The 18,398-nt window shown below is 52.1% G+C and overlaps 1 protein-coding gene across 1 annotated transcript in view; it reads left to right on the top strand.

Moving 5' to 3' along the window:
* Window positions 1-18,398, top strand: part of LOC148501218 (putative carboxypeptidase X1) — a 237,032-nt gene that overhangs the window by 206,303 nt on the left and 12,331 nt on the right. The window contains exons 6-10 of the mRNA XM_088450810.1: window positions 11,979-12,129; window positions 12,698-12,786; window positions 15,677-15,800; window positions 17,147-17,343; window positions 17,805-17,984. Of these exons, the coding sequence (XP_088306936.1) occupies window positions 11,979-12,129; window positions 12,698-12,786; window positions 15,677-15,800; window positions 17,147-17,343; window positions 17,805-17,984 (741 nt within the window). The remainder of the gene's footprint in view (window positions 1-11,978; window positions 12,130-12,697; window positions 12,787-15,676; window positions 15,801-17,146; window positions 17,344-17,804; window positions 17,985-18,398) is intronic.

The raw sequence follows: 18,398 nt of genomic DNA, 5'->3' as shown, positions 1-18,398 counted from the left end.
ATGGGCAGTGAGAGCTGTGGGAGGGCAGTGAGCTACAGTATGAATGGGCAGTGAGAGCTGTGGGAGGGCAGTGAGCTACTGTATGAATGGGCAGTGAGAGCTGCTGGGGGGAGGGCAGTGAGCTACAGTAATAATGGGCAGTGAGAGCTGGGGGGGAGCGCAGTGCGCTACAGTATGAATGGGCAGTGAGAGCTGCGGGGGTGAGGGCAGTGAGCTACAGTATGAATGGGCAGTGAGAGCTGCGGGGGGGAGGGCAGTGAGCTACAGTATGAATGGGCAGTGAGAGCTGCGGGTGGGAGGGCAGTGAGCTACAGTATGAATGGGCAGTGAGAGCTGCGGGGGGGAGGGCAGTGAGCTACAGTATGAATGGGCAGTAAGAGCTGCGGGAGGGCAGTGAGCCACAGTATGAATGTGCAGTGAGAGCTGCGGGGGGGAGGGCAGTGAGCTACAGTATGAATGGGCAGTGAGAGCTGCGGGGGGGAGGGCAGTGAGCTACAGTATGAATGGGCAGTAAGAGCTGCTGGAGGGCAGTGAGCTACAGTATGAATGGGCAGTGATAGCTGCGGGGGGGAGGGCAGTGAGCTACAGTATGAATGGGCAGTAAGAGCTGCTGGAGGGCAGTGAGCTACAGTATGAATGGGCAGTGATAGCTGCGGGGGGGAGCGCAGTGAGCTACAGTATGAATGTGCAGTGAGAGCTGCGGGGGGGAGGGCAGTGAGCTACAGTATGAATGGGCAGTGAGAGCTGCGTGGGGGAGGGCAGTGAGCTACAGTATGAATGGGCAGTGAGAGCTGCGGGGGGGAGCACAGTGAGCTACAGTATGAATGGGCAGTGAGAGCTGCGGGGGGGAGGGCAGTGAGCTACAGTATGAATGGGCAGTGAGAGCTGCGGGGGGGAGGGCAGTGAGCTACAGTATGAATGGGCAGTAAGAGCTGCGGGGGGGAGGGCAGTGAGCTACAGTATGAATGGGAAGTGAGAGCTGCGGGGGGGAGCGCAGTGAGCTGCAGTATGAATGGGCAGTGAGAGCTGTGGGGGGGAGGGCAGTGAGCTACAGTATGAATGGGCAGTGAGAGCTGCGGGGGGGAGGGCAGTGAGCTACAGTATGAATGGGCAGTGAGAGCTGAGGGGGGGAGCGCAGTGAGCTACAGTATGAATGGGCAGTGAGAGCTACGGGGGGAGCGCAGTGAGCTACAGTATGAATGGGCAGTGAGAGCTGCGGGGGGGAGGGCAGTGAGCTACAGTATGAATGGGCAGTGAGAGCTGCGGGGGGGAGGGCAGTGAGCTACAGTATGAATGGGCAGTGAGAGCTGCGGGGGGGAGCGCAGTGAGCTACTGTTTGAATGGGCAGTGAGAGCTGCGGGGGGGAGGGCAGTGAGCTACAGTATGATTGGGCAGTGAGAGCTGCGGGGGGGAGGGCAGTGAGCTACAGTATGAATGGGCAGTGAGAGCTGCGGGGGGGAGGGCAGTGAGCTACAGTATGAATGGGCAGTGAGAGCTGCGGGGGGGAGGGCAGTGAGCTATAGTATGAATGTGCAGTGAGAGCTGCGGGGGGGAGGGCAGTGAACTACAGTATGAATGGGCAGTGAGAGCTGCGGGAGGGCAGTGAGCTACAGTATGAATGGGCAGTGAGAGCTGCGGGGGGGAGGGCAGTGAGCTACAGTATGAATGGGCAGTGAGAGCTGCGGGGGGGAGGGCAGTGAGCTACAGTATGAATGGGCAGTGAGAGCTGCGGGAGGGCAGTGAGCTACAGTATGAATGGGCAGTGAGCGCTGCGGGGGGGAGTGCAGTGAGCTACAGTATGAATGGGCAGTGAGAACTGCGGGAGGGCAGTGAGCTACAGTATGAAGGGGCAGTGAGAGCTGCGGGAGGGTAGTGAGCTACAGTATGAATGGGCAGTAAGAGCTGCGGGGGGAGGGCAGTGAGCTACAGTATGAATGGGCAGTGAGAGCTGCGGGAGGGCAGTGAGCTACAGTATGAATGGGCAGTGAGAGCTGTGGGTGGGCAGTGAGCTACAGTATGAATGGGCAGTAAGAGCTGCGGGGGGGAGGGCAGTGAGCTACAGTATGAATGGGCAGTGAGAGCTGCGGGGGGGAGGGCAGTGAGCGACAGTAAGAATGGGCAGTGAGAGCTGCGGGGGGGAGGGCAGTGAGCTGCAGTATGAATGGGCAGTGAGAGCTGCTGGGGGGAGCGCAGTGAGCTACAGTATGAATGGGCAGTGAGAGCTGCGGGGGGGAGGGCAGTGAGCTACAGTATGAATGGGCAGTGAGAGCTGCGGGGGGGAGGGCAGTGAGCTACAGTATGAATGGGCAGTGAGAGCTGCGGGGTGGCGAGGGCAGTGAGCTACAGTATGAATGGACAGTGAGAGCTGCGGGGGGGAGGCAGTGAGCTACAGTATGAATGGGCAATGAGAGCTGCAGGGTGGAGCGCAGTGAGCTACAGTATGAATGGGCAGTGAGAGCTGCAGGGGAGAGCGCAGTGAGCTACAGTATGAATGGGCAGTGAGAGCTGAGGGGGGGAGGGCAGTGAGCTACAGTATGAATGGGCAGTGAGAACTGCGGGAGGGCAGTGAGCTACAGTATGAAGGGGCAGTGAGAGCTGCGGGAGGGTAGTGAGCTACAGTATGAATGGGCAGTAAGAGCTGCGGGGGGAGAGCAGTGAGCTACAGTATGAATGGGCAGTGAGAGCTGTGGGGGGGATTGCAGTGAGCTACAGTATGAATGGGCAGTAAGAGCTGCGGGGGGGAGGGCAGTGAGCTACAGTATGAATGGGCAGTGAGAGCTGCGGGGGGGAGGGCAGTGAGCGACAGTAAGAATGGGCAGTGAGAGCTGCGGGGGGGAGGGCAGTGAGCTGCAGTATGAATGGGCAGTGAGAGCTGCTGGGGGGAGCGCAGTGAGCTACAGTATGAATGGGCAGTGAGAGCTGCGGGGGGGAGGGCAGTGAGCTACAGTATGAATGGGCAGTGAGAGCTGCGGGGGGGAGGGCAGTGAGCTACAGTATGAATGGGCAGTGAGAGCTGCGGGGTGGCGAGGGCAGTGAGCTACAGTATGAATGGACAGTGAGAGCTGCGGGGGGGAGGCAGTGAGCTACAGTATGAATGGGCAATGAGAGCTGCAGGGTGGAGCGCAGTGAGCTACAGTATGAATGGGCAGTGAGAGCTGCAGGGGAGAGCGCAGTGAGCTACAGTATGAATGGGCAGTGAGAGCTGAGGGGGGGAGGGCAGTGAGCTACAGTATGAATGGGCAGTGAGAACTGCGGGAGGGCAGTGAGCTACAGTATGAAGGGGCAGTGAGAGCTGCGGGAGGGTAGTGAGCTACAGTATGAATGGGCAGTAAGAGCTGCGGGGGGAGGGCAGTGAGCTACAGTATGAATGGGCAGTGAGAGCTGCGGGAGGGCAGTGAGCTACAGTATGAATGGGCAGTGAGAGCTGTGGGTGGGCAGTGAGCTACAGTATGAATGGGCAGTGAGAGCTGCGGGGGGGAGGGCAGTGAGCGACAGTATGAATGGGCAGTGAGAGCTGCGGGGGGGAGGGCAGTGAGCTGCAGTATGAATGGGCAGTGAGAGCTGCTGGGGGGAGCGCAGTGAGCTACAGTATGAATGGGCAGTGAGAGCTGCGGGGGGGAGGGCAGTGAGCTACAGTATGAATGGGCAGTGAGAGCTGCGGGGGGGAGGGCAGTGAGCTACAGTATGAATGGGCAGTGAGAGCTGCGGGGGTGGCGAGGGCAGTGAGCTACAGTATGAATGGACAGTGAGAGCTGCGGGGGGGAGGGCAGTGAGCTACAGTATGAATGGGCAATGAGAGCTGCAGGGGGGAGCGCAGTGAGCTACAGTATGAATGGGCAGTGAGAGCTGCAGGGGAGAGCGCAGTGAGCTACAGTATGAATGGGCAGTGAGAGCTGAGGGGGGGAGGGCAGTGAGCTACAGTATGAATGGGCAGTGAGAGCTGCGGGGGGGAGGGCAGTGAGCTGCAGTATGAATGGGAAGTGAGAGCTGCGGGCGGGAGGGCAGTGAGCTACAGTATGAATGGGCAGTGAGAGCTGCGGGGGGGAGGGCAGTGAGCTACAGTATGATTGGGCAGTGAGAGCTGTGGGGGGGAAGGGGGCAGTGAGCTACAGTATGATTGGGCAGTGAGAGCTGCGGGGGGGAGGGCAGTGAGCTACAGTATGATTGGGCAGTGAGAGCTGCGGGGGGGAGGGGGGCAGTGAGCTACAGTATGAATGGGCAGTGAGAGCTGCGGGGGGGGAGGGGGGCAGTGAGCAGAGAGGGAGTAAGATTGTGCCGCAAGGGGGTCAGTGTGAAATGGAAGGAACTAAAATGGTAGAAAATAATACAGTGCTAATAAAAATATGGATAAATGACATTTGTAATCTCCTGTGTGCACAGTTTTTCTTTTGCTTGGTGGGGTTATAAACTGCAAGGAGGGACAGCAGGCTATGAAGGGTTGGGGTGGGGGGCCCAAAGCATATTTTTGCACCTGGGCCCACCACTCTCCTGTTCCGCCACTGTCACCGCCCTGTCCCTACAAGCTGATCCAGCATCTTCATCCAGCTAGTCCTGCCACGGCCCGCCCCAGCAGCCACTCTGCCAGCCTTCCAGGCCCTCCGCCGCCCACCAGCAGCAGTGCTGCACCTAAGGCCAGGTAGAGACCTGCATTAATTACCCTTATGAGCTGCCATATACACACTATATATATATGTGTGTGTGCATGTATATATATTATATATATATTCTTTTCTCTTCTAGTGACATTGTAGAAACTATGGCCCTCATTCAGAGCCGGACGCTCTGAGCAGAGCGCTCGCTCTGAATGAGGGCCGTCCTCCATAAAAATGGAGTGTCCTCCTGGATGCTCATATAGCTGTGGGTCACCACCCACAGCCTATACGAGCGTGCAGGTTGATGGTCGCGATGGTCTTGAACATCGCGACCATCGCCACAGCGAGCCGGAGCCTGCGGTTGAGTTTCTCAACCGCAAGGCCCGGAGTGATTTTGGCTCTATTAGAGCCAAAATCACTCCCACTGACATCACTAGTGATGTCAGTGGGCCGGCTTCTGACGGTAGGCGTTCCCTATATATCCTATATATCAGGCACTATATATCCAGTAGGGATCACTAGGTCAAGACTTGACCTAGTGACACCGACTGGATATTTGCACAGTTCTTACAATGTCACTATTTATATAGGGAATGGATCATTCCCATTGAGATATATATATATTATTTTTGCACTGTGGGCCTGATTCAGAGCCGGACGCTCTGACCAGAGCGCTCGCTCTGAATCAGGGCCCTCCTACCTATAATTGGAGCTGCCTCCTGGCCGCTCGCATAGCTGTGGGTGACCACCCACAGCTTATGCGAGCGGCCAAAAAGATGGTCGCGATGGTCAAGACCATCGCGACCATTGGGCTTGCGACGAGACCCTTGCGGTAGAGTCTCGTTGCCGTAAGCCCTGGAGTGCTTTTAGCTCTATCAGAGCCGGAGCAAGTGAGAAAACGCGTGTGCACTGCCCGGCCATCGACCCACTAACTGTGCAAAAATATGCAAATGTTATAGCCACCTAGATTTGTATTGGGACCCCACCGGCGCCTTCACAGGTCTGAGCGATTGCGTACAAAGACTTACCATCAGACGCAGAGCAGTCAGTTATCGAGCTTCTGAGTAATCCTGTGGTTACTCAATATGGCCATCGGAAACTAACAAGACGGAGTTAGTAAATCTGCATACAAGGACACCGCTGCTGGTTGCGACACCCCCGCGTTTCTCTAACTACTCCGACAAACGATACCTACCTGTCAATGGATTCAGTATGATTGTCCGCCGGCCGCATGGTAAAATCCCGGCAGCAAAATCCCGACAGCGAAATCCCGGCAGCAGTGAAAATCCTGATCGTCCCAAGGTAAGTATTTCCTAACCTATTCTACCCCCTAACCCTAACCCTCCCTTAGGGGTGCCTAATTCTAACCTCCCCCCGGGGGTGCCTAACCCTCCCTTCTCTTAGCCTAACCCTAAGTCCCCCCCTGGGAACCCTAAACCTCCCCCCCCGCGTGGCTGTCTGTGCCCGGCGACGGGCTTTGGTAACCTGGGTGTCGGGCTCCCGGCGTAGGTAAAATTAGTTTGCCGCCTTTCATTTAACCCCTTGCCGGGATTAGACAGTCAGGAAGCCCATGGTCAGGATTAGACAGTCAGGAAGCCCATGGCCGGGATTAGACAGTCAGGAAGCCCATGGTCGGGATTAGACAGTCAGGAAGCCCATGGCCGGGATTAGACAGTCAGGAAGCCCATGGTCGGGATTAGACAGTCAGGAAGCCCATGGCTGGGATTAGATAGTCAGGAAACCCATGGTCGGGATTAGACAGTCAGGAAGCCCATGGTCGGGATTAGACAGTCAGGAAGCCCATGGCCGGGATTAGACAGTCAGGAAGCCCATGGCCGGGATTAGACAGTCAGGAAGCCCATGGTCGGGATTAGACAGTCAGGAAGCCCATGGCCGGGATTAGACAGTCAGGAAGCCCATGGTCGGGATTAGACAGTCAGGAAGCTCATGGCCGGGATTAGACAGTCAGGAAGCCCATGGCCGGGATTAGACAGTCAGGAAGCCCCTGGCCGGGATTAGACAGTCAGGAAGCCCATTGCCGGGATTAGACAGTCAGGAAGCCCATGGTCGGGATTTCGTCCGTCGGCTTCCCGTCTGCTTCCCCTATCAATCACCCTACGTGTAAATCCTCTGAGTGACGAGTGACAACGGGAATCCATCGGGATGCGTGTACCGTGCTGCTCCGCCGCATGAGCAGTAATTAAAACTTCAGCCAACTGCGACAATTTCAGGTTTGCGTCTGTCCGTGAGTCAGACCCTCTGTGTGTACGCACCGTTGGACGCATGCGCTGTGCGACTTTTTAGTGACTTAGACGGAATCACAGATGACAACATCGACCGTCTGTGTGAATATCGGCACTGAGTGTGACTCGGTGCCTGATGCAGCGGTGAACGCACGCCAGAGTGCGCATGCCCAGAAAGCAATGAAATATGCGCTCAATAGCGATGGAATTAAACCATCCCTGCCGAGCGTGCAATGAGCCAATCAGGGAAGGGGGACTGCCGCTGAGTGGCACAAAGTGAAGGTGGGGCTAAGTATTGGGCCAATAAGGGAAGGGGGCTGAGTGATGCCACGTGGGGCCATAAGCGTGGCACAACTTACACTGAAAAAAGCCAAAAAAATCACAGAGGGGCTGATTGAGGACTTAGTGGAGGCTGCTGCGGCTGTGATTGCGTCTGTATGCTAATGCAGCGGCCAATAGTCTTCAGAAGGCTTCTACCTACTATTAAATCTCAGCGCCAGGTCATACTGCTGCCTGACGCGGGCACAGAAATCGCCCCCTCTCGTACCTTTCCCGATTAGAATCATTATTAGTGTAAGAAATGAGACAAATGAGCTGCAGCCATTCTCTTACTCTTTCCTATGCTCTGCTGCCCCTCAGTATCCCCCCCTGATCCAGCAGCCACACTACGGGCACAGCCCTGCGCACCAATAAGCCCCAACACATTGGCATCATCCCATATCTGCCTGATCAGTGTACGCACCCTGAGGGTTCTCCCTAATCCTCCATCATGTCGCTGTGTCCCCCTCCCCAGGGACGGGATGTAGTTATAATCCCGACATTCGGGATGCCGGCACGTAGAATGTCGGCACCAGAATCCCGACACCCGGCACAGGCATCCCAACCTCTGGCACCCTGACGGTAACTCCTGGGGTTAGGATTGGGGTTAAGCACTAGGGGGACGGTTAGGATTAGGCACCAGGGATCTCCCATCACCCACACAGCATATAACCGGCTGTATCTCTCGGAGGGGGCCTGTACCCAGCACATGCTGAGCGGTGGGGGAAGAGGCCCTCTCCCAAACTAATAACAAACAGAATATATTGCAGAAGAAAGAGATAAGACCCCTGGCCAGGGACACAGAACGCTGTCACATACACAGCAGATGAATGCCAGTCTCCAGCCCTTGTAGCGGTGTCCTCCACTCACAGCAAATCACGGTGTGTTTGTCTTGTGTGTAGTGTGTTGTGGAAACTTAAATATACATAATCCCACCACGGACAAAGCGGCCGCTTACTCTGGTCAGAGCGACACTTTCTGCGCTGCTTTCTTTGGCCGCTTCCTCGTTCCTGGAATGAAAACTTGTGTTGCAGCCAGAAAGCGTTTGGCCCCCCCGCTGCTGATTTTGGCTGGGTCACAGCCTGAGAAGTCTTAACTCCTGCACGTCCTCAAGGGCTCGCTTACAGGGGCGCAAATTGTTTTACATTTTTTCACACATTAAATAGAGTCATGAGAAACGCATTAGCGTAATTACAGGATAAATACGATTCAATGCTGCAGATCACAGCCGTCTGACGTTCTATTGGCTCAGCAAACTGAACTGGTATAAGGCAATGCCGACATTATGAAAGTGGACAGGCAGAATGTCAGCACATGAAATTAAAGTTAGGCTAAAATATGAGTGTCGACATATTAAACATGTTCTTGACATCCAAATGCCTAAACGTTGCACCACTGATCTGAATTGAAGTCGGTGTCTTGAAGAGGTTTTACACATTTTTCTAGAGCAAATGTGTGAATGAGCCCCCCAGCAACAATCCTCCAGGGGTGCGTCTCCACAGGGGCGTATCTATAATGGGTGCAGGATGTGCGGTGCACACGGGCTCATGGGTCCAGGGGGGCCCACACCACACACCCTGCACCCATATTATCTAATACTCACCTCTCCGAGGTCCCGCGTCGGGTGTCTCAGCCCTGCACAAAATGCCAGAAAACGACCGCCTCTCATTTTTCCGGCGTTTTGCGCATGCGCTGTGAGGAAGTCGCCTGAAAAATGGTGGCCGCGCAATTTTCCCGGCAACCTGCACATGCGCAGTAGACTCAGACTAGTACCCAGTGTCTTCCTATGCTGCATGTCACCCGTGTCAGTCTGCTGCCGGCCGCTGCGGAGAGAGGAGGGGGCCCAGATGGGGAATGCACATGGCCCCCTCCCCTATTAATATGCCCCTGCCTCTCTATGACCTTCACAGAGCTCAGGGAACAGATGAGTTATTTACTCTTTCCGAGGAGCTTCTAATGTAAATGTTCCTTTATTATACCCCCTTAGTTGATATTATAGTAGATATTATTTTAGTAGATATTATAGTGTAAATCTATATATATATTTAATAAAATATAATAAAATAAGACACTAAGGAGCCTATTTATCAATGATTATTTGCAGGTTTCAGGGGTACCAGCAAATAAGTATCACCCAAATGTATGTATAGGAAGCGTAGCAGATGTAGGGGTCTATGGGGGCCACTTTTTTGCTGAATTTACCAATCTTCGGAATGTGATGCATTTTGGAGCTTGGTCGCGGCAGGTAACGGCGGCATCTGAGGATGACATTAGCCCATTGTAGCTACAGAGCACAAAGGTACTGGGAGAGGGATCTGCAGGATCCCTCACCAGCTCTCTATCGATAATAAATATGCCCCATTGAAGGTAAAATATGACATCCATATGTATTATAGTTATATTATTCTTATTTTTATTCTTTTTCTTTACTTTTATTTATAATCCACCATAAAATGTACACAGTGTACAGGGTATCACAGAATAAACACAATACACACCGGCAAATAGACCATAGCATAGGCACCAGATATTACTGTCACACCACGGACTGGGTAGGTCAGACAACGGGCGCAGGAGGCACCTGAAGCTACGACACCTTCTGCCGGCATTGCACATCCAAGTGCTGGTCACAGTCATCCGCCATCTCAGTAAAGCAGCGTTTTAGCCATCAGCCATCTCAGTAAGGCAGCGCTTTAGCCATCAGCCATCTCAGTAAGGCAGCCCCTCTCGCCAGTGGCGTAACTTCATCCCAGGTGCCCGGAGGCAAGATAAATGTTGGTCCCCCCCCCAAATTAAAATGTACCACCCCCCCAGCACCTATGCCAGCCCCAGCTGCCGCCCCCCTATGCAGTTCCCCCAGTAGTGGTCCCCCTATGCAGTGCCGCCTATGTAGTGCCCCCCAGTAATGGTCCCCCTATGCAGTACCTCCAGTAGTGGTCCCACTTTGCAGTGCCCCAGTAGTAAGAGCCGCTGTAGTGCCCCCAGTAGTAAGCCCCCTGTAGTGCTCCCAGTAGTAAGCCCCCAGTAATGCCCCCTGTAGAAAGCCCCCAGTAATGCCCCCTGTAGTAAGCCCCCGTAATGCCCCCTGTAGTAAGCTCCCAGTAATGCCCCCTGTAGTAAGCCCCCAGTAATGCCCCCTGTAGAAAGCCCCCAGTAATGCCCCCTGTAGTAAGCCCCCGTAATGCCCCCTGTAGTAAGCTCCCAGTAATGCCCCCTGTAGTAAGCCCCCAGTAATGCCCCCTGTAGAAAGCCCCCAGTAATGCCCCCTGTAGTAAGCCCCCGTAATGCCCCCTGTAGAAAGCCCCCAGTAATGCCCCCGTAGTAAGCCCCCTGTAATAAGCCCCCGTAATGTCCCCTGTAGTGAGCCCCCAATAATGCCCCCTGTAGTGAGCCTCCAATAATGCCCCCTGTAGTGAGCCTCCAATAATGCCCCCTGTAGTGAGCCCCCCCCCCTCGCGAGTGCACACACATAAAGAAAAAAAAAAAAACAATACTTACCTGAAACCCCGCTCCAGTGCTGCTGCCTTCCGTCCCCGGCGCCCGCTCCTCGGAACTATGGGAGTGACGTCATGACGTCACTCCCATAGTGCATTGTGGGACCCGGAAGCGGAGCTCAGGAGGGAGCTCCGTTCCTCCGGTTACCGCCGGAGGGAAAGACGGAGCCGGGTGCCCGCTGGTAACACACTCAGCGGGTGCCCGGCAAATAGGGGGTGCGACTGCACCCCCGTATTGACGCCGCTGGAGGTGGAGCGCCGATCAGCGGAGCTCCATCTCCATATCAGTGCCCGGAACGGCCCGGGGGACAATGGAGCCAGGTGCCCACTTAAGGGCTGGTGCCTGGCGGCAAATGACTCCATTGTCTCCGGGAGTTCCGCCACTGCCTCTCGCGTCCTCCGGTGTCTAATCCGGCCACTGCGAGTCTGATCGCCCAACTATGCCACCCCCCCCCCCCGCAGGTGTCCAATCTGATGTCCGATCCAGCCGACCTGAAGGCTCACTCACGCCAGGCATTTCACACCGCGTGGCGTATTGAGGCTACATGTATGAGGAGGACACATCTGTAGATTTCGGGTGTCATCAGCCTATATATGGTATTGAAGGCCAAAGTAACTGAAGAGGTTTCCAAGAGAGGAGGTGTAGAGAGAGCATAGAAGGGGGCAAAGAACAGACCCGTGGGGACACCTACAAGAAGAGAATGAGAAGGGGAGGTAGAGGCAGATACGGAGCAGTTGGTGAGGTGGTAGATGACCCACGATAGCCACAGAGGACAATGGAGTGGAGAGTTTGGAGGAGGAGAGGGTGGTCCACAGGGTCAGATCTGGCAGACAGATGAAGGAGGATGAGGACAGAGCAGGCACCCTCGGAATTTGCCGTGAAAAGGTCATTGATGATGATGATGATGATGATGATACAGGTGCAGGGAAAAGTCTGATTGTGTTTTTTGGAATCTGCAGATGTGTTTTCCAGTGTGTGACATTGTGGTAGAGAGATACCAGGGACTATAAATGAGCCCAGGTCTTATTCATATATATTATACATGCATGATGAATTATTCTGAGCCTACAGTGAAGTTACGGATAAAATTACAATGGCGTGTACTCGCTGTAATGCTATTCAGGAAACATCATTTATGCCTCAGTCTGTTACTAATGAGTCCCACATGAAGGAATGAGCCCCCCTATGCCCTAGCACAGATCAGACAGAGCAATGTGCGCAGTATGCAGAGCAATGTGCGCAGTGCGCAGATCAATGCCGTGAAGGCGGAACAGGCTGGTTCTGTAGGAAACATCGCTGAAATCTAAAACTTAAATTCCCTTATTTTCAGATATTTAAAGCAAACACAGAACCTGAGACTCCGATACTGAACCCCCTGCCGAGCCCGATGGTCGGACGCTACATAAGGATCAATCCTCAGTCCTGGTATGAGAACGGCACCATCTGCCTGAGAGCAGAGATCCTGGGATGTCCACTTCCAGGTGTGTGTGACCCCGCAGACCATCGCTCCCAATTCCCCCGCAGTAATCTGCACATCCGCAGTGCGGCCCAAGTACTAAAATCATGTCTGCATGGGATCCCTATGTTATGTACGGCGACATTCATTAGGTCAACAAGAGAGTGTCAATATGGCCATTATGCCGGCATTGAACATGTTGATTGGCCCGGTCCACATTCAGCATGTTGACTCCCATGTAATGTTGACATTGTTGAAATGTCGACAGAGTGTTTTTACTGTGATTCTCTCTCTAACTCTGACGTTAACCCTAACATTAACGTTGCATCTCGCTTACAGCTGACGTACCGTAGTGCGGACGACTTGCGTTCTACTCTGATTAGGTGCATGGTAGGCGCAGCGTGTAATTACATGAGGACCGTAAAATTTGTGTCTTACTAAAATTGTATTAAGAAACCCGATCACTGAATATGTTGTGAGATCACGAAGCCGCGTTTGCACATGTTCCTCACACGCATACATCACGTGGAGATTCCATAGGGCAGGTGTGGGTGACAATGACCTTACAGTCTGAAATTGTGTCGTCCCCCCAGATCCGAACACCGTGTTCTTGTGGGAACAAGAGCATCAGCCAACAGACAAGCTGGAGTTTAAGCACCACAACTACAAAGAGATGCGGAAGGTAATGGTCAGCGCAGGCGCAGTTATACAGTGACTGTGCTCAGTGTCACTATATAAGAGGTGTGTAAGGTAACGGTCAGCGCAGGCGCAGTTATACAGTGACTCTGCTCCGTGTCACTATATAAGAGGTGTGTAAGGTAACCGCCAGCGCAGGCGCAGTTATACAGCGACTCTGCTCCGTGTCACTATATAAGAGGTGCGGAAGGTAACCGTCAGCGCAGGCGCAGTTATACAGCGACTCTGCTCCGTGTCACTATATAAGAGGTGCGGAAGGTAACCGTCAGCGCAGGCGCAGTTTACAGCGACTCTGCTCCGTGTCACTTTATAAGAGGTGCGGAAGTTAAGCGTCAGTGCAGGCGCAGTTATACGGTGACTCTGCTCCGTGTCACTATATAAGAGGTGCGGAAGGTAACCGTCAGCGCAGGCGCAGTTATACAGTGACTCTGCTCCGTGTCACTGTATAAGAGGTGCGGAAGGTAACCGTCAGCGCAGGCGCAGTTATACAGTGACTCTGCTCCGTGTCACTATATAAGAGGTGCGGAAGGTAACCGTCAGTGCAGGCGCAGTTATACAGCGACTGCTCCGTGTCACTATATAAGAGGTGCGGAAGGTAACCATCAGCGCAGGCGCAGTTATACAGCGACTCTGCTCCGTGTCACTATATAACAGGTGCGGAAGGTAACCGTCAGCGCAGGGGCAGTTATACAGCGACTCTGCTCCGTGTCACTATATAAGAGGTGCGGAAGGTAAGCGTCAGTGCAGGCGCAGTTATACGGTGACTCTGCTCCGTGTCACTATATAAGAGGTGCGGAAGGTAACCATCAGCGCAGGCGCAGTTATACAGTGACTCTACTCCGTGTCACTATATAAGAGGTGCGGAAGGAAAGCGTCAGCGCAGGCGCAGTTATACAGCGACTCTGCTCCGTGTCACTATATAAGAGGTGCGGAAGGTAACCGTCAGCGCAGGCGCAGTTATACAGTGACTGTGCTCAGTGTCACTATATAAGAGGTGCGGAAGGTAACCGTCAGCGCAGGTGCAGTTATACAGCGACTCTGCTCCGTGTCACTATATAAGAGGTGCGGAAGGTAACCGTCAGCGCAGGCGCAGTTATACAGCGACTCTGCTCCGTGTCACTATATAAGAGGTGCGGAAGGTAACCGTCAGTGCAGGCGCAGTTTACAGCGACTCTGCTCCGTGTCACTTTATAAGAGGTGCGGAAGGTAAGCGTCAGTGCAGGCGCAGTTATACGGTGACTCTGCTCCGTGTCACTATATAAGAGGTGCGGAAGGTAACCGTCAGCGCAGGCGCAGTTATACAGTGACTCTGCTCCGTGTCACTGTATAAGAGGTGCGGAAGGTAACTGTCAGCGCAGGCGCAGTTATACAGCGACTCTGCTCCGTGTCACTGTATAAGAGGTGCGGAAGGTAACCGTCAGTGCAGGCGCAGTTATACAGCGACTGCTCCGTGTCACTATATAAGAGGTGAGGAAGGTAACCGTCAGCGCAGGCGCAGTTATACAGCGACTCTGCTCCGTGTCACTATATAACAGGTGCGGAAGGTAACCGTCAGCGCAGGGGCAGTTATACAGCGACTATGCTCCGTGTCACTATATAAGAGGTGCGGAAGGTAACCGTCAGCGCAGGCGCAGTTATACAGTGACTCTGCTCCGTTTCACTATATAAGAGGAGCGGAAGGTAACCGTCAGCGCAGGCGCAGTTATACAGCGACTCTGCTCCGTGTCACTATATAAGAGGTGCGGAAGGTAACCGTCAGCGCAGGCGCAGTTATACAGCGACTCTGCTCCGTGTCACTATATAACAGGTGCGGAAGGTAACCGTCAGCGCAGGCGCAGTTATACGGTGACTCTGCTCCGTGTCTCTATATAAGAGGTGCAGAAGGTAACCGTCAGCGCAGGCGCAGTTATACAGCGACTCTGCTCCGTATCACTATATAAGAGGTGCGGAAGGTAACCGTCAGCGCAGGTGCAGTTATACGGTGACTCTGCTCCGTGTCACTATATAAGAGGTGCGGAAGGTAACCGTCAGCGCAGGCGCAGTTATACAGCGACTCTGCTCCGTGTCACTATATAAGAGGTGCGGAAGGTAACCGTCAGCGCAGGCGCAGTTATACGGCGACTCTGCTCTGTGTCACTATATAAGAGGTGCGGAAGGTAACCGTCAGCGCAGGCGCAGTTATACGGCGACTCTGCTCCGTGTCACTATATAAGAGGTGCGGAAGGTAACCGTCAGCGCAGGCGCAGTTATACGGCGACTCTGCTCCGTGTCAGTATATAAGAGGTGCGGAAGGTAACCGTCAGCGCAGGCGCAGTTATACGGCGACTCTGCTCCGTGTCACTATATAAGAGGTGCGGAAGGTAACCGTCAGCGCAGGCGCAGTTATACGGCGACTCTGCTCCGTGTCACTATATAAGAGGTGCGGAAGGTAACCGTCAGCGCAGGCGCAGTTATACGGTGACTCTGCTCCGTGTCACTATATAAGATGTGCGGAAGGTAACCGTCAGCGCAGGCGCAGTTATACAGTGACTCTGCTCCGTGTCAGTATATAAGAGATGCGGAAGGTAACCGTCAGCGCAGGCGCAGTTATACGGTGACTCTGCTCCGTGTCACTATATAAGAGGTGCGGAAGGTAACCGTTAGCGCAGGCGCAGTTATACAGCGACTCTGCTCCGTGTCACTATATAAGAGGTGCGGAAGGTAACCGTTAGCGCAGGCGCAGTTATACAGCGACTCTGCTCCGTGTTACTATATAAGAGGTGCGGAAGGTAACCGTCAGCGCAGGCGCAGTTATACAGCGACTCTGCTCCGTGTCACTATATAAGAGGTGTGGGCAACGCAGGGTACGTGATAACCTCCCCGATGCCTCTTTCCAGCTGATGAAGAAGGTGAATGACGCCTGTCCCAATATCACACGAGTATACAGCATTGGGAAGAGTTACCTGGGGCTGAAGATGTATGTGATGGAGATATCAGACAACCCGGGAGAGCATGAGCTCGGTGAGAGAATAATATTACACGGATGTTATATATATATATATATATATATATCACATAGACCAACACGTTACAGAAGGATGAATTTATGAGTCAGAATATAGGATGTATAGATCTCTCTATAGTTCACGGTCAGCGTGTAACATAATGTATGCTGTACAATAGGGGAATTACACACATTCAGCCTGATCCAGGGATGGGTACAACAGCATTTTCACAACGTCATTATGCATCTCATGCAGATGTTCTCACACAGTGCATGCACATGACTGGCACCAATATAATAGTAAGATACTGACACACTTGCAGCCCACTTTGTAGTGATTAGGATGTATATAATACATAGTGGCGGTCAGGATGTATATAATACATTGTGGCAATCAGGATGTATATAATACATAGTGGCGGTCAGGATGTATATAATACATTGTGGCAGTCAGGATGTATATAATACATTGTGGCGGTCAAGATGTATATAATACAGTGTGGCGGTCAGGATGTATATAATACATTGTGGCAGTCAGGTTGTATATAATACAGTATGGCGGTCAGGATGTATATAATACATTGTGGCGTTCAGGATGTCTATAATACATTGTGGTGGTCAGGATGTATATAATACATGGTGGCAGTCTGGATGTATATAATACAGTGTGGCAGTCAGGATGTATATAATATATTGTGGTGGACAGGATGTATATAATACATTGTGGCGATCCTGATATATATAATACATTGTGGCGGTCAGGATGTATCTAATACATAGTGGTGGTCAGTATGTATCTAATAGTGGTCAGTATGTATATTCTACAATACAGTGTGGTGGTCAGGTTATATCTTCTACATTCTGGTGGTCAGGATGTATCTTCCAAATTCTGATGGTCAGGATGTATCTTCTACATTGTAGAGGTCAAGATGTATCTTCTACATTCTAATGGTTCTGGAAGTATCTTCTGCATTGGGTAGTCAGGTTTTATCTTCTACATTTTTATGGTCAGGTTGTATCTTCTACATTTTTATGGTTAGGATGTCTCTTCTACATTGTAATGGTCAGGATGTATCTTCAACATTCTGATGGTTATGGAAGTATCTTCTGCATTGGGTAGTCAGGTTGTATCTTCTACATTTTTGTGGTCAGGTTGTATCGTCTACATTTTGGTGGTTTTGGATGTATACTCTACTTTGAATTGGTCAGGATGTATCTCTGATATTGTAAATTGCAAGAACCACGGCATAATATCTACATTTGATATTTCTAAATTGTTTGAAGCTTTATTATCTATAAACAAAGTTGTCATGTTCTCTGAACCTCATTATGTGAAGATAACTGAACTGGTATAACACTACAGGAGAACCAGAATTTCGCTATGTGGCCGGGATGCATGGGAATGAGGTGGTGGGTCGAGAGATCACACTGAACCTTATGGAATATCTGTGTCAGGAGTACAAGAAGGGCAATCCTAGAGTCCTGAGACTGATCACAGAGACCCGCATCCATCTGCTGCCATCCATGAATCCGGATGGATACGAGACAGCCTACAAACTGGTACAATGTTTCACTTGCAGTGTGTTTGGTCTTACATGCTAAACCCTACTCATAGGTCATATGTCACTTTCATCAACATCCCAACCTATTAGTATGACCTTAGCACTGGTGCAAATGATTAATGTTACAGAACGTTCTCATTTATCTCAGAATATTGAGAAATTGTCCCTGGCTTTTCCTACGGGTTCCGTCAGCATTGTTTAGGAAATGCCATCGGGACAAAGTTAAGTAAGAAACCAGTGAACGTAGCTGCCACTATATACTGCTACATTACTATATACTATGGAATTATAAACTGTTACATTACTGCATGGGGTAATATAAAGTCATCTACTAGATTTGATCTCCTTCAGAACTTGCTATACCACCCTCACAACTGAGTGTCCCCTAATGTCATTCATTCTATAGTGCTTACCTATACACTGGTAAGGATGAACGCTAAGCATGTGTTACATCTGTAGGGCTCAGAGCTGTCTGGTTGGGCAAACGGACGCTGGAATTACCAAGGGTATGACCTGAACCACAACTTTGCAGATCTGAACACCCCATTGTGGGAAGCAGAAGATAATGAACAAGTACCCGAACACTTTCCCAATCATTATATCCCAATTCCTGCCTACTACACAATGGAGAATGCAACGGTGAGTAAGACGAGGGTGCAGAGGTCCTCTCTCTCAATCCCTGTCCTTTATATACTACATGTCGGGGAGTGTAATGGGGTAATATGTAGGCTGTAGGTGCCCTCCATCCCATGTCCGTTCCTTATGTTACATTTCAGCTGGGGAAATGCTGCTTTATGAAGTTACTGAGAGAAGAATCACAGAGAAATTTCCCACTTGTGTTTCCTTGCTGGGATGCTGCTGGTTCCTACTTCATCTTTAGGGTCCCGGCTGCTTATCCTCTGCTACCGTTGTAGAGACCTGGGGGTACATTTACTAAAGTGATAGTTTTTAGAAGTGAGTTTTAGAAGCGATGTTGCCCATAGCAACCAATCAGATTCTACTTAACATTTAACTAGCACCTTCTAGGAGATAATAGCTAGAATCTGATTGGTT

This window comes from Taudactylus pleione, unplaced genomic scaffold (genome assembly GCF_031769625.1).
Source record: "Taudactylus pleione unplaced genomic scaffold, aTauple2 ptg000525l, whole genome shotgun sequence".
Lineage (NCBI taxonomy): Eukaryota > Metazoa > Chordata > Amphibia > Anura > Myobatrachidae > Taudactylus > Taudactylus pleione.
The sequence above is the reverse complement of the archived record's forward strand: the minus strand, read 5'-3'. Positions and strand labels throughout refer to the sequence as shown.